The sequence below is a fragment of the Schizophyllum commune genome (genome assembly GCF_000143185.2).
Source record: "Schizophyllum commune H4-8 unplaced genomic scaffold SCHCOscaffold_14, whole genome shotgun sequence".
Taxonomy (NCBI): Eukaryota; Fungi; Basidiomycota; class Agaricomycetes; order Agaricales; family Schizophyllaceae; genus Schizophyllum; species Schizophyllum commune.
In genome coordinates this window covers 740,657-753,413 of record NW_026089551.1, presented here as the reverse complement: position 1 = coordinate 753,413, position 12,757 = coordinate 740,657, and the positions used below count along the sequence as shown (strand labels likewise).

Here is a 12,757-nt window from a genome sequence, read left to right as displayed (position 1 = left end):
GTCTCAGATAACATGGTCTTAGCTGCAGCGGAAGGAAAAGTAAATCGTGCATTGTTGCCGCTTGTGCGCTGGTGAGTGCGCAGAGAAAGCGGCAACGGCAAATCCCGTCGCTCTGAATCGCGTGACATGGACGCAGGTCACCGTGACAGTAGCACGTGACATCGTGACGCGAGTTCGACCCGACTTGATTGCGACCACCATCTCGATTGTACTTCTATCCACACCAGCTATGCTTCGACCTGCTGCTGTTCTCGCATCACTATGTCTCTGCGCTCTTGGCGGATCTGTGGGCCTCGGCGGGAATTGCACGACGGAAAATGACCATCTCGACGTCCTCACGCACAAATTTATGTCCGACTGCAGCGACTCCGCATTCTGCACAGCACCGAATGGCACTTGTCAACCTCGCCGCTGTAGACGGGACGAATTTCCTTTTGGATATCCTCCCGACGCTCCTCTGCCTCCGCTCTGTCCATCTGGCAGCTTCTGCCCCGACGAAGGCGACGGCTGCCGCGAGCTCGTTCCTCTAGGCGGTGTCTGCCAACTCGCCCGCGATGAACAGTGCTCCGCGGCGCCTGACTGGGAAGACCTCGCCAGCCCGTACAACGTGAACGGCTCGATCTGCCTGCACTCGACCTGCACGTTCGTACTCCCCACCCGCGGAAATTAGAAAAATGGCCACTAAGATAGTGCAGATACGCGAACGCGACCCTCGGACAATCTTGCGTAACGGACAACACGACCTACGTTGACCTCGACCCAGACGGCTCTCAGTATGTCACCCTCATCAGCCGCGACAACTGCCGTACACCCTACTATTACTGCGATGCTGCTCAAGGCGTCTGTCTACGCTCGTTGGCTCTGGGCTCTTCCTGCTCCGCCGACCGCGAATGCCAACAAGTGATGCACTGCATCTCTTCTCGCGACTTCCTCGTCACTGACGCCTTTGGCATTTCTTGTTAAGCACAATTGCCTCGCCGGCGTGTGCGCAGAGTCGCCGGAGACTCCCCGCCGTGTTCCCGCCTGGCAGAGCGCCCTTACAATTATCTCGATACTCGGAGGTAAGATTTTCTGAATCTCATGAGTCCCCCCTCTCTAACGCTCTTTATCAGCAATGGCGGCAACTTTCGTGTTCCTCACGATACTTCATAAGCGCCAGCGGTTCGAACAATACCAGGAGCTGCGGGATTACTACTACGAACAGATGAGGCATGCAGATTGACTTATAAGCAACTGTATACGTCGCTGACAAGTGCTATACAGCTACCGTAACGATATCGTGGCCCTGCATGCTGCTGCCGTGGACTACGGGAAGGAGCTACGCACTGCTTGATGTTCGTTTTCAGTACCGTTCGTAAACACGATGCTAGCTGCGCGATTTCCATTCCGCTGGGTCCTGTCATATCGCGCTCAGTTCCGCCACGAGCCAGGGCGAATATCGTTGCCGCCCCCGATCCTGAACTAACAAAGCTCAGGACCGCATCAGTGGCTCAACGAACGTGCTCGTACGCGGAATAACGACACTTGCATGCATGAGATGCGGGAAAATCGGTCATTATCAGCCTCCGGTAGAGCTTGCAAAACTTGAAGCGGGCTCAGAGCGGCGGCTTGAATCAGCAGAGTCGGCGTGTCGCGGACATGCGAGATGGAGACTTGACGTTGTGGGATAGAACCTTGAGGTTGGGGAATACTAACTTGACGTTGCGAAATGGCGACTTGACGTGTGTTGTTTGCTCATTGCATACCACATTACAGCCAATATCACCCCAAGCGATGGTTGTCAGTATTCGACGCGCCTTGCTATCATGGAGACTTGGCGAATACAACCCTCGAGGAGAATGCGGGGTTAGATAGGCCAGATGGATAACCTTCCCGCGAACTGTTCCGGACCGCATCACCGACTGCATCGTCAGAGTTGAGTCAATATCCCCAAACCTGACTTCCTCGAACTCACTTGATTACCCGCCTCATTCCCGCCAGCGATCTGGACGCAGCCATCGACGAGGATCGCTCCCGGAGCCTCGAAATCGAACATCATAGGCTCGATAATAAGCGAGCCTCTCCTCCCGCCCGACGCTCGCCTGACAGTGCATACAAATACCCTTTCCCCACCGCGTCCCACTGACTCGGAAGCCATGGCGAAAATTGCATAGGGCTGCATCGCCGGCCTAGAAACGCAATATCCTTCGTTTCAGCCACACATCGAGGCTACGGCAGGCAGGGGCTCGCCCGGACCCCGTCTCGACATACAGCAAGGCACTCGTCCGACGTCGGTGTTCTGCAACGAGGCCGGCATCGTTCTGCTATTTCCTGGCTATTTCCCCGCACCCGCGAGGGGAACTGCTTGTGACGTTGTGTCTGCGAGCTATCCGCCTTGGCGCTCGGCTGCGCGGGTCTGCTCGTATGTGCGTCCTTCTTTAATGTCCTTGCCGTACATTTCCCATTGCCGCGGGATTTCGCCTTAGCTCGCCATCCTCTAGAAAGCCAACTGTTGGAATGCTCAGAGGTTATGCGATTGATAGGACGAGCCGACGTCGGGCAGGTCATGGACGGCCATTGATACTATCCGTCTTCCTTCATCCGCGGAGATTCAGTTGCAGCCGTATTCCCCTTCCATTGAGCAGACAAGCATGTTGATTCAGCGCATTTTTCACGGCCCACCCAATACTTCAGCCGCCATCCGCACGGGCACCCACGGACACATCAATGAGATACCCATTCATCCAAAAGACCTACAAAGGCAAACCCTGAATAGGAAAATACATACTCTGGTCCCCAACAGTCGTCGACCGGCGTACCTGCCACATCAGGGTAGGTGGGCCCTGCGTCTCGGAGTCCTGGCGCGGCGGTTTCGAACATCCGCCACGTGATATGCATGATGGCCACGGCGGCGCCAGCTTTTCAACAACTTCACGGTCATCGTTGACGATGACGCTCGATGGTCGGCGGCGACCTGATCGCCTCCCGCCACCATGCCAGCTAAAGACAGCCTTGGTAGCGGGCCCCGACCGCGATTGACAAGCCAGCCGTGCGCCCTGGACGTCTGATCGTTCCACGAACATAAACGGCGGCCCAGCTCCCCATATTCGCGTAATGCACCCTTTTGTGTCGGATCTTGCTGGGGAGTATATAAGAAGCTTCGCAGTCTCCAGCATGCCGCCTCAGAATCTCTTCTGCCTCCCGACATGGTTGCCACCGGCCGATTCCCTGAGCTTAGCGACTACGAGGTCGACGTGAACACGGGCTTTATGGCCCCGGACGTCCCTCTGGCGCGCCTTCCGCATCCTTGGGATGCGTGGGAGGACGTGCTCAGCGATGCGCACCATCGGAAGCTACAAGTGGGTGACAAGCCTGGAATTACGGACGCGGAACGCGCAGACTCTGAAGCGTGGCGCGCAACCGTCCGACGCGTAGGTCCTACTTTTCGGGTGCTCTTCGCTCGATGCTGACGACCATGCCTAGCTTCCCATCCTTCCGATAGAAGGGATGGAGGTCTCACTTCTGATGCTACGTCGGGCACACGTCGTGCTGGGCTTTCTCGAGCATTTCTATGTCCATTCCCTCCCGCCGCATGAGCCTGTCGTCATCCCCGCACCGATCGGCGTACCAATGCTACAGGTCTCCCTACTCCTTGACATGCCACCTCTCCTCACGTACCCCGACACCACCCTCTACAACTATGCCCCCATCATCGAGCGCGGCGCCCCTGTACCGCATCTGGACAACATCACGAATCAGACAACGTTCACCGAGACGACAGACGAAGTGGAGTTCTACATCACGTCTGCGCGCATCGAGCTTCGTGGAGTCGCCGTCCTCAACATCGTCAAGGCGTCGATGGATGCGGTGCTGAACGGTGACATCCAGGCGGTGGCAGAGCAGCTCCACCGGCTCGCCCCTGTTGTGCACGAGCTACGTGTCCTCCTTGGCAGCGTCCGCAGAGGCTGCGACCCCACCCGCTACTACAACGTCGTCCGTCCATGGCTACGTGGCCAAGATACTGGTGTCCGGCCCTGGACCTTCGAGGGCCGGGAGGAGCACGGCCTTCCTGTCCCCACCGAGCTCTCCGGCCCCAGCGCAGGCCAGAGCTCCCTCGTCCACCTCCTCGACGTCTTCCTCGGCGTTGACCACGCACCCGAGAAGCCCGGCGCGCGCCCCTTCCTCGAGCGCATGCGCGCCTACATGCCTGCCCCCCACCGCCGCTTCCTCGATGTTGTCGCCGCCTCGCCGATCGCCTTACGTGCGTTTGTCATGTCCGCGGGCGACACGGAGCTCCTCGACGCGTATAACGCGACTGTTCTTGCGTTGAAGGGCTTCCGCGACGAGCACATGATCATCGTGACGCTGTATATCATACAACCCGCGCGCCGTGCTCGGGCACTGGCCGATGCGGAGAGGGCAGAGGAGATGGCGAGGGCACAGGCATCGGCGGTGGTGGCGCCGGCGCCGGATCTATCTCAGCAGCGGCGTCAGCCGGTGAAGGGCACGGGCGGAACGGATATTGCGCGGTTCTTGAAGGCAACGAGGGACAAAACGGCGCAAACGGTTATCGTGCTAGGGTGATGAGTTGGCAGCGATTGCTGCCCGAGTACTATTCAGGACTTTGTGCTTCGAACTGTAACATATAACTTAGTAACCTATCTATCGGATCGCTTTGGAATGGCTTCCTCTCATGCATTATAGGAAAAGGCATTCAAAAGGATGTTGGTATGCCAATTATGAACGCGGTCAACAAGGCGAGATGTCCGAGTGGTCTAAGGAGCTGGATTCAAGCGCAAGCTGGCTCATTCGATGAGTTTCCCAGTAGCGATTAGCTGCGGGGGTTCGAATCCCCCTCTCGTCAAACATTTTTGCTTGTTGCACGAACACCATCCAGTTAGACCCCAGGTATCGACAAGACTTGGGATCAGCACGTCTCTATATAAATCAACATGATCATGCACAACTAGAGCTAGCGGGAGAATAACATCAATCTTACAACATCGCGCGCTAATGCAACAAGAAAATGTTACTTCGGGCGTATATAGATTGGCATTCAGCTTAGGCGCCCTCGCACACCTTCTCGTACCGATAAACTCGCAAAGTATCCTTGCGTAATCCCGGATGCCTCACTGGGATACCCCCTCGAAGCCACAGATAGAGCGTATCAGTGGGGCGTACCCGGTAGAAGAAGGTCTCCAACCGGAGACATGTCGTGATGTACACCTCCTTGCACTCAACCCTCTTCTTGGGAGAACCAATCCCGTGCGGAGGATCGGGGACGTAGTCCTTCAGGACTTGTCCATCTGCGGTGAGGTCCGCGATGTCCTCCACATTGAGGTAGTCCAGCTCCCCGCAATATTTCGCCAGTGTCACGACGTCCATCTCGGTTATCCTCATGCGGATATCGAGGTCGCGGACGCGCGGGAGTATGAGAAGGAAGAAAGAGAAAACCTGCGCCGTGCAGTGGCCTCCTATTTCGAGCCGCTCGAAATGCGGGAGAGCGTCCGACCTCGCTGGCAAAGGGGGCGCACCCTTGTAGGCCGGCGCGCCCTCTCCGCGATACTCAATCGCGATGCTGCGGCAGTTCCGCAGGTGGCCGCACTGAATGGCGTTCTTGACGAGCGCCACGGCCGCGTCGTCGTACCCATCGATGGGTTTCTCGACGGTGACCGTGAGCGAGGTGAGGCTGTCATCGTATTTCTCGCAAAGACGATGGAATTTGGGGATGGCGACCGCGAGAGGCTGGTCTGTGCGACCAAAGCGGTCGACGTAGTCGTCGAGGTCTTCGGTTCCGAGGTGGACCGCGATGTGGACATTGTCTTCGCCATATGTGGGGTCGCCATAGCAAGTTCTGACGATGGCATTCCTGGCGAACTGGCGCGCAGGCGGGTCTCCTTCAGCGCCTTCCGAGGCACGCGTATCGGGCGCGGGAGCTCCAGAAGCAGGCTTCGGGTTTGGAGAGCGGACCGAAGGGGATGCTGCACCAACTCCATTCGCAGACCCGGCCGCGATAGGCCCTGCAGGTGTCGCCGCAGCAGTAGCGTGTTCTGGTGCCTCCGCTTCAGGCGGCCCACCATTGATTCCAGACGACTGTGAGAGCAAGGCCTCCCATTGAGCCGCTCCAAATGCGGGTTCTCCTGTGTGCTGATATGAGCCTGGGCATGTGCGCCATATATCAAAACCGCCCACCGTTGTTTGCTACGTCGAGCTGCCTTTGCATCTCGACCTCCTCCACGACGGCCATTTGCTGAGGGCTTTCGACGAGATGAGAGGAAATCACGGGCTCTTGAGGCGTGGCTGCTCCTTGCTGGGCGTGCGCTGCATCGGCGTTGATCTGATCTTCACCACCATCGACCAACCCTCCGTTGCCGTTAGCATGCTCGGCGTCGCCGTTAACTTGTGAATTATCGAACTTCGACGACTTTGTGGCCCAGGGGCCGCGGCGCGTCAAGCGCCTGAGGGGGCCAAGGCATCCGGGAAACTTGAGAGTTCGAGAGTTCTTCTGGTTGAAGCCGGGCTCCACAACGTCATCTGGAATGCCGTCTGCGGCATTCAAGGGCTCGGGATTGGATGCTGCTGGATAGCGGTCAACGAAGAGCACTGCGCCACATACACGGTGTACGCACTAAAGGCATGCCCATTCGCACGACGTTCTTCGTCGGGGGTCTTTTCACTGCGCCGATGCTTAAGCGCTAACGAGGGATTGATGATGAGTATTGACATGTATAGAGCGAAAGGATATGCGGCGACGTACCGGGGCGCTTCTTCAGCAACTTTGCCATATCTTGTCAGTCAGTTCATTCAGAGATCTCGTTCGTATACTCTGCGTCAGAGGGGTAATCTGCTCGTATAGTTTCGTATCAGAATCGTAGAAAAGCAAGTCAGACGTCGTGCAGCGCGTCGTTACAAGAGTCGTGAAGGTATCGTGTGGTGAGGTGCTGAGCACCCACACAGACTTAAGTATGCGAATTCTGGCGGTTCGCACGACACAAAAGAGCAATGGAGGTATCATGGTTGTGAGTGGGTGCAACTGGTGATGAATGTAGGAAGCATGATGGAAAAGACAGGGGCTTCCATTTCAGGAAGCTATTGTTCTGCGCCACGTGCGCGAGATAGGGGAAGTTCGCCTCGAAGGTACAATTACTCGATGCCAGCCGTGCGAGGCTTCCAAGTCACTGCTCATAATGTCAATGGCGTTGGGTGTCTCGGACAAGCGCAGGACAATACAAACGGAATTATTCCGCAGTATACATCTACAGCAACGGTGGGAAAATCCCATCCGTAGATACAAGCAAAATCCAAGAACGAGGGCTGGTATACTTAACCTTAATCACATAACAATAGATCCTTGCACTTCTTCCCCTTGCAATCCTTTTACTGCGTCCCTTGCAGGTCCTCTACTCCGTGGCCTGCGCAGGAAGCAGGCCTCGCGCCGTCCTGTCGCGCACGCCCTTCAAGAACTGCGCCAGCTCTGTCCCGCCCGTGCCCTTCAATGGCTTTGCCTCCTCCGGCGCGGATGCAGCCTCACCCCTCGCCTCTCTCGCCGCCCTCTCCGCCTTCCGCGCCGGCTGTATGATGTACAGCGTCACAATCACCATATGCGCATCCCTCAACTCCTTCATCGCGCGCACCGCATCGTTGTACGCCCCCGTCAGCTCCTCACTCCCCGCCCTGAGCACCAGCGCCCGGAGCGGCCGCGGCCCCGCGGCGAGGTGGTCGAGGAAGCGCCGGTGGTGCCGAGGCATGTAGCGCTGCATGCGGCGGAGGAAGGCGGCGCGGCCCTCCGCGGCGGCGGCCTCCGCGCCCGCGTCGTGCGTTTCGCGCGCGAGGCCGAGGAAGACGTCGAGCGCGTGGATGAGCGCGCTCTGCCCGGCGGAGGGCCCAGAGAGCTCGGTGGGCGGCGCGAGGTCGGGTGCACTGTCGAGACCGGCGAAGACCCAGGGGCGCTTGTTAGGCCCCGAGTCCGCGCCGCGCATCCAGGGGCGCGCGTCGTTGAAGAAGACGGCGGGGTCGCAGCCCTCGCGGACGGAGACGAGCGTGGTCTGCAACTGCTTGATCACGATGGCGAGGCGGCAGAGGTACGAGGCGATGCGCTTCAGGGCGAGATCGTCGCCCACGAACGCCTCGTCGAGCGTGCAACGCATCAACTCGAGCGCCTCGACGCCGCAGAGCTCCATGCGCGCGGAGGTAAGGTAGAACTCCTCCTCGTCGCGCGTGCCCGTGAAGAGGAGGTTGCTGCGCAGGTTATCCGCGGCGGGAGATGGGCGCGAGTCATCCTTGGGGGCCCAGTTGTAGAGCACGGTGTCGGAATAGGTGAGCACCGGGGGAAGCTGGAGGGCGGCAGATACGCGGAGGAGAGGCAGGCTGAGGGGCTCGGGGATAGTGATCGACGAGGCATCTGAAGGTAGGGTATGGACGTAGAAGTGCAGGATCCATGCGAGGACTTGATGCGCGCGCCGCAAGACGCGTTCAGATGATCGGAGGGTTTCGGTGGGGAGCAAAGGCATCTGCGCGTCGTTCAGTGTCGTCCCTTGCTGACTCGGACACACGGCGTACCTCGTCTACCCTCGCACGCCATGTCGCCGACTTGGCCGCCTCAGCTGAATGAAGTCCCGGCTTATCACCGACTTGTAAGCGCTGGGCGATCGCATCATCCAGGACCACCTCCCATGGCTCGTACGCCGCCGGAAGACGCGTTAGAGGAGGTTGCGGAGGCATGAAGCCCGTCCGGTTGTCGACATCGAAGTCGTGCGCCGCGAGCGTAGTGGTGTCGACCGCGCCATCGGGGACGCCTGCGTTCGCGTCCGGACGCGGCTGCGCGAGGAAGTGGTCCGGCGGGAGCTGCGCCTTCAAGGCATCGGGGAGATCTAGCAGGGGATCCATGATCGGGGTGGTGGACGTCGGGATAGTGTGTAGAGATGTGCGTCCTGCGCCTTTGTAAACCGTCGGAGGCGTACGGATGCTGACTGTAGATGGTGTTCCCCGAGGGGGCGGCGTGGAGATGGAAGTTCAGCGTTAGCTGGGCTTTAGGAAGGAGCCTCGGAGGCTGAGTAAAATGCTGAGCTCGGCCCAGGCCCGGCGGACTCCTGTGGAAAGCGATGGCGACAAATGCATGTCATGTCATGCGCCAAGATCCGTCGATCCCTCCGCGTTCCGCATGGAGGACTGGGCAGGAAAGTCCGAACACAGTTACACAGGACGACGCATCTGGACTACGCATCGAAAGGGTACTTTCAGCGCGAGCTGGACGTTGTAGATGAACTTCAGAAGGAAGAAGCTCAGCTTGAATTCGCTGGCAGCAAGCGTGGTCTGACAGCGGGGCTCGGCCCGCACTTGATGGCGTACAAGCCTTGCCTATTTTGGATATTTTGGATCTGGCACCCACAAGTCATGAATTCTTTTATCTGCGTTCTATTCGAATAGCAGACATTCAGATCAGCAAACACAAGTAGCAGAATGATGGGCATAATGCCCAGTTGGCATGGTACCATTCCTTCTCCAGCTCACGGTCCCCATCGTACAAGGCGCTTTTGGCAAGTTGCCAGTGACGCTTCCGCCGCCGTGAGGTCGGCGAACTTTCTCGTTGGAGATATAAGCATCGTCTACTTCTTTTTGCGCAATATCTGAGCCTCGCGCGTGGACCAGAATGAGAGCAACGGCATGACAAGCGCCATCTGGTAAAGGCTCGTCGAAGGCACTCAGAGGGATTGCGCGTACTACAGAGGGAACCAGCGCCTGAGCGACCATTTTCTCAGGAAAATATCGCAGAAGGTGCTGACATAGTTCCCATCGGCTGCGCGGTGCATCATAAGCATCCACACGCAACTCATCCAGCGCTGGACGATTTCTAGTGAAATTCGCCTGCAATCAGAAATTCCCTACTTCGCGTTGTTCGTCGACGAGATGTGCCCTCACCGTACCGATATTCTGGGGCCTGCCCTGGATCTGCGTGCCCCACCTGGCGGACTTGCGCATCTGTTCAATACGTACGCATCAGCCTCATTTATTTCCTATTCGAGCGGAGACAACGCACCTCGTTGCCTCATGCGCTGATGACAGGGGTGGTGGGGTGATATTTCCATTTTCTCCCTGCGCCGACGGACCCTCGCCAGACAGAGGCTAATTTCTTTTACCAGACACCTTGCGAATATTCCGGACTGTAGAGAGATGCTGGCGCGCCAATTCTTCGCACTTAGTCGTGTTCATTGGGCAGTATCCTCGTTCCGGGGCGCTTGACTTGTCTCTAAAAGCTGGCGCGTATGAACACCAAGACACCTGACACGCCAAAACAGTGAAAGCATGTTGATTTGCGCTTTGCCCCGTTACCTTGCTTGCAAGGTCTTACTCAGGTGCCTTTGGGCGGAACCTATTTCACAAATAAGTCCAAACATATGACGGTTGTTCTTGTTTCTTTCCTCTTTAAGCATCGAACAAGGTAGCGATCTCTCAGGAATTCATGCAGTAGAGTTGATCAACGAGTCAAGCGAAGCAGGCGCTGTAGCCTGGCAATAGCCGAGCGACGTTGCTGCGTCCGAAGGAATCGCGGCGACGGTCACGTGGGCGGCGAGTTGACCTCTGCGCTCTGCCTCCATCTGCTCAAGGCTCCTGCAGCGATATTTCGTTTGCCCACCCTCCTCTTCCTCTCTCTCACTCGATAACGCTCTGACCTGCACGTATTTGCTTTAGGCCCTGCTGCTGAGTCCTGGGGCAGGATCTGCTGCCTGCTACAGCGCTCAGTCGGCCGGTCCGCGCGCATGTGGGCGGCTGTGGGCGTGCCCCACGTGCCCCACGTGATGCCGCGGGATCCTGCGAGCGGGACGCAGATCTAAGTGGTTCTCAGATGAGTAGACATGTGTTGGGCCCATTAACGCTGCCGCGCCGCCTGGTCTCGTCAGTAACTAGGTCTAGAGAGGGCCAGCGCTTCGCGTGGCGTGCGGTGGGGTAGTCTAGTTGGGGGGAGTTCTTTTCGGTATGTGGTCCTCACCGGCAAGACCGATGATGATATCATCACCGTTGATGCTCACGGGAAGGGCGTTTGAAGTACGGTATGTATTGCAGCAAGTTGAAATCGTCGCTAACTGTCTAATCGTCATCCATCCTCTGATCCAGCTCCTCCTGCATGACCGTCATCTCGCCGGCCTTGTCGTTGACGTAATCGACGACCCTGTTTAGAAACGGACGCAAACCAGACAGTGCTGTCGCCGCCTGAGAACCGGTCAGCGGAACGACTGCAGTTGCGGGGGTATCGCAGTCTATGACTGGGCAGGCGTGGTCCCAGACGTGGTTATCGCAGGATGCGGATGGCAGGTCCAGGTGGCAGTTTGCGCACACCTTCTCGCCGCATCCGCGGGTGCAGAGCGTGTGACCGCAGTCCATGAACCGGACAGTTGCGGCGTTCTCGCATTGCGCGCACTTCAGTACGTGCTCACGGTCCTCCTTCTGCTCAGGTCATCAGCAGAGATAATGATCGCCGCATGGACCGTACCCAGTTGACAGCGATGCTGTCTAGAAGAGCGTAGACCTGCAGAATATGCGATTCCCGGTCGTCGACCTTCTTCTCCATTTCGCGAAGGTCGCCCATCAAACGGTATTCCCTCTCGTTGGCGACATCTTCGTTCTTCCTCGCCCTCGCAAGCGTCTCCTTCAGGTCTTTCAGCTCGGACTGCGCCTGTGCGAGGGCCGCGTTGGCTGCGTTTTTGTCCTCGAGTGCCTTCACGACTATGTCGTATGCCTGCGGGGCGTAAGCCGTGGTCCTCGGACGTCATCAAAGTACGCTCGCTTACTGAGGTAACGTTGGACGACGCAGGCGTTGTGGCCATATCGACGTTGTCGGTGTTGCGATGGACAGCGGGGTGTCGTAGTGCTATGCGAAGACGTGTGTAGGCACTGGACATTTATATTGAAGGACCTCCGTGCATGTACCATTGCGCCCTTTGTGCGTGGGAGTAGCACCGAAGATTCCGGACGTCAATGGACTTCTGTTGTCCAAGAATATGAAGCCTTCCACGATAAACTCTGATAGACTCGCACTGTGCTTCACACGAATTCGTGGTGCGTCCGCCTAGATTGCCCGGGGGAGAGAATGCGGAAATGCGAGCGGCGGCGGCTTACCGTGGATAGGTGTTTGCTGACGAGCCGCAGGTTCGCGCGAGCGGGAACAGCGTGCTGAGCGTAGACAGAGTGTGTTCACCGCCTGACCAATCGACTGACTTCGGAGGCGGGGTCATAAGGGGGGACTTGGCTTTAATGAGGTATGTATCGGAGTCCTTTGCATTGTCACTGTCGTAGGAAATTGTATTGCGGGACATGCGAGAAGCACCGTGGCAGGTATGATCGATCCATATGTGGTAACACTTGATCATCGATCGGTGCGTGCGTTATGCCATATAAGGATAACGCGTGTTGTGATCGACGACGTGGGGGACGGTGCAGTTTGAGCTCGACAAGCTGGCTACATGTAATGGCAAGCAGGTCGGTGTGTCTTTTAGGGTCATCATGCTGGCAGCGAGCGAGTCAGGGGAGTGGTCTTTGAAGCGGATGTGTGGACGCGTTGGACCCCACGTCATGTATTTGCATGTATTGGGCAGTGACGTGGGACGCGTGTGAAGTGCTGACGCGTCCTTGTTGTCCTTCTCTGCGACTGTTGTTCGTGTGTCCTCCATACGCGATCGTTGAGCTCGCATGACCTTTGCTGCTATCCTCACACACGTCGTCGCCGAAGGCAGATTGGCGCACGCGTAGGCCACGGGAGGGGAGGGATGCTGTCGCGCTATAG

The 12,757-nt window shown here is 57.7% G+C and overlaps 5 protein-coding genes and 1 non-coding gene across 6 annotated transcripts; 3 read left to right on the top strand and 3 right to left on the bottom strand.

Moving 5' to 3' along the window:
* The first annotated feature begins 189 nt into the window (after positions 1-189).
* On the top strand, positions 190-1,385 carry SCHCODRAFT_02643142 (uncharacterized protein). The gene is made up of 5 exons (XM_003027299.2): positions 190-642; positions 696-900; positions 965-1,061; positions 1,113-1,209; positions 1,264-1,385. Exons 1-5 carry the CDS (start codon positions 230-232, stop codon positions 1,331-1,333), a joined length of 882 nt encoding a protein of 293 aa, XP_003027345.2. The 5' UTR covers positions 190-229; the 3' UTR covers positions 1,334-1,385.
* A 1,800-nt stretch (positions 1,386-3,185) lies between these two features.
* SCHCODRAFT_02673121 (Indoleamine 2,3-dioxygenase) lies at positions 3,186-4,563 on the top strand (the record flags this gene model as incomplete). The annotated part of the gene is made up of 2 exons (XM_003027298.1): positions 3,186-3,410; positions 3,463-4,563. 2 exons carry the CDS (start codon positions 3,186-3,188, stop codon positions 4,561-4,563), a joined length of 1,326 nt encoding a protein of 441 aa, XP_003027344.1.
* Positions 4,564-4,735: 172 nt separating this feature from the next.
* SCHCODRAFT_t252 lies at positions 4,736-4,843 on the top strand. Its single transcript has one exon. It is a non-coding gene; the product is annotated as a tRNA-Leu (tRNA).
* Positions 4,844-5,040: 197 nt separating this feature from the next.
* Positions 5,041-7,013, bottom strand: SCHCODRAFT_02717563 (uncharacterized protein; the record flags this gene model as incomplete). Its single annotated transcript, XM_003027113.3, has 4 exons — positions 6,737-7,013; positions 6,609-6,674; positions 6,172-6,555; positions 5,041-6,119 (listed from the first exon to the last, which is right to left on the bottom strand). The coding sequence occupies exons 1-4, from the start codon at positions 6,762-6,764 to the stop codon at positions 5,041-5,043; spliced, it is 1,557 nt and encodes a 518-aa protein (XP_003027159.1). The 5' UTR covers positions 6,765-7,013.
* A 128-nt stretch (positions 7,014-7,141) lies between these two features.
* On the bottom strand, positions 7,142-9,250 carry SCHCODRAFT_02643132 (Indoleamine 2,3-dioxygenase). Its single transcript, XM_003027112.2, has 2 exons — positions 8,539-9,250; positions 7,142-8,489 (listed from the first exon to the last, which is right to left on the bottom strand). The coding sequence occupies exons 1-2, from the start codon at positions 8,863-8,865 to the stop codon at positions 7,380-7,382; spliced, it is 1,437 nt and encodes a 478-aa protein (XP_003027158.2). The 5' UTR covers positions 8,866-9,250; the 3' UTR covers positions 7,142-7,379.
* A 1,814-nt stretch (positions 9,251-11,064) lies between these two features.
* Positions 11,065-12,290, bottom strand: SCHCODRAFT_02673118 (uncharacterized protein; the record flags this gene model as incomplete). The annotated part of the gene is made up of 5 exons (XM_003027111.2): positions 11,065-11,421; positions 11,468-11,713; positions 11,766-11,845; positions 11,905-12,011; positions 12,094-12,290. 5 exons carry the CDS (start codon positions 12,288-12,290, stop codon positions 11,065-11,067), a joined length of 987 nt encoding a protein of 328 aa, XP_003027157.1.
* Positions 12,291-12,757: the final 467 nt, after the last annotated feature.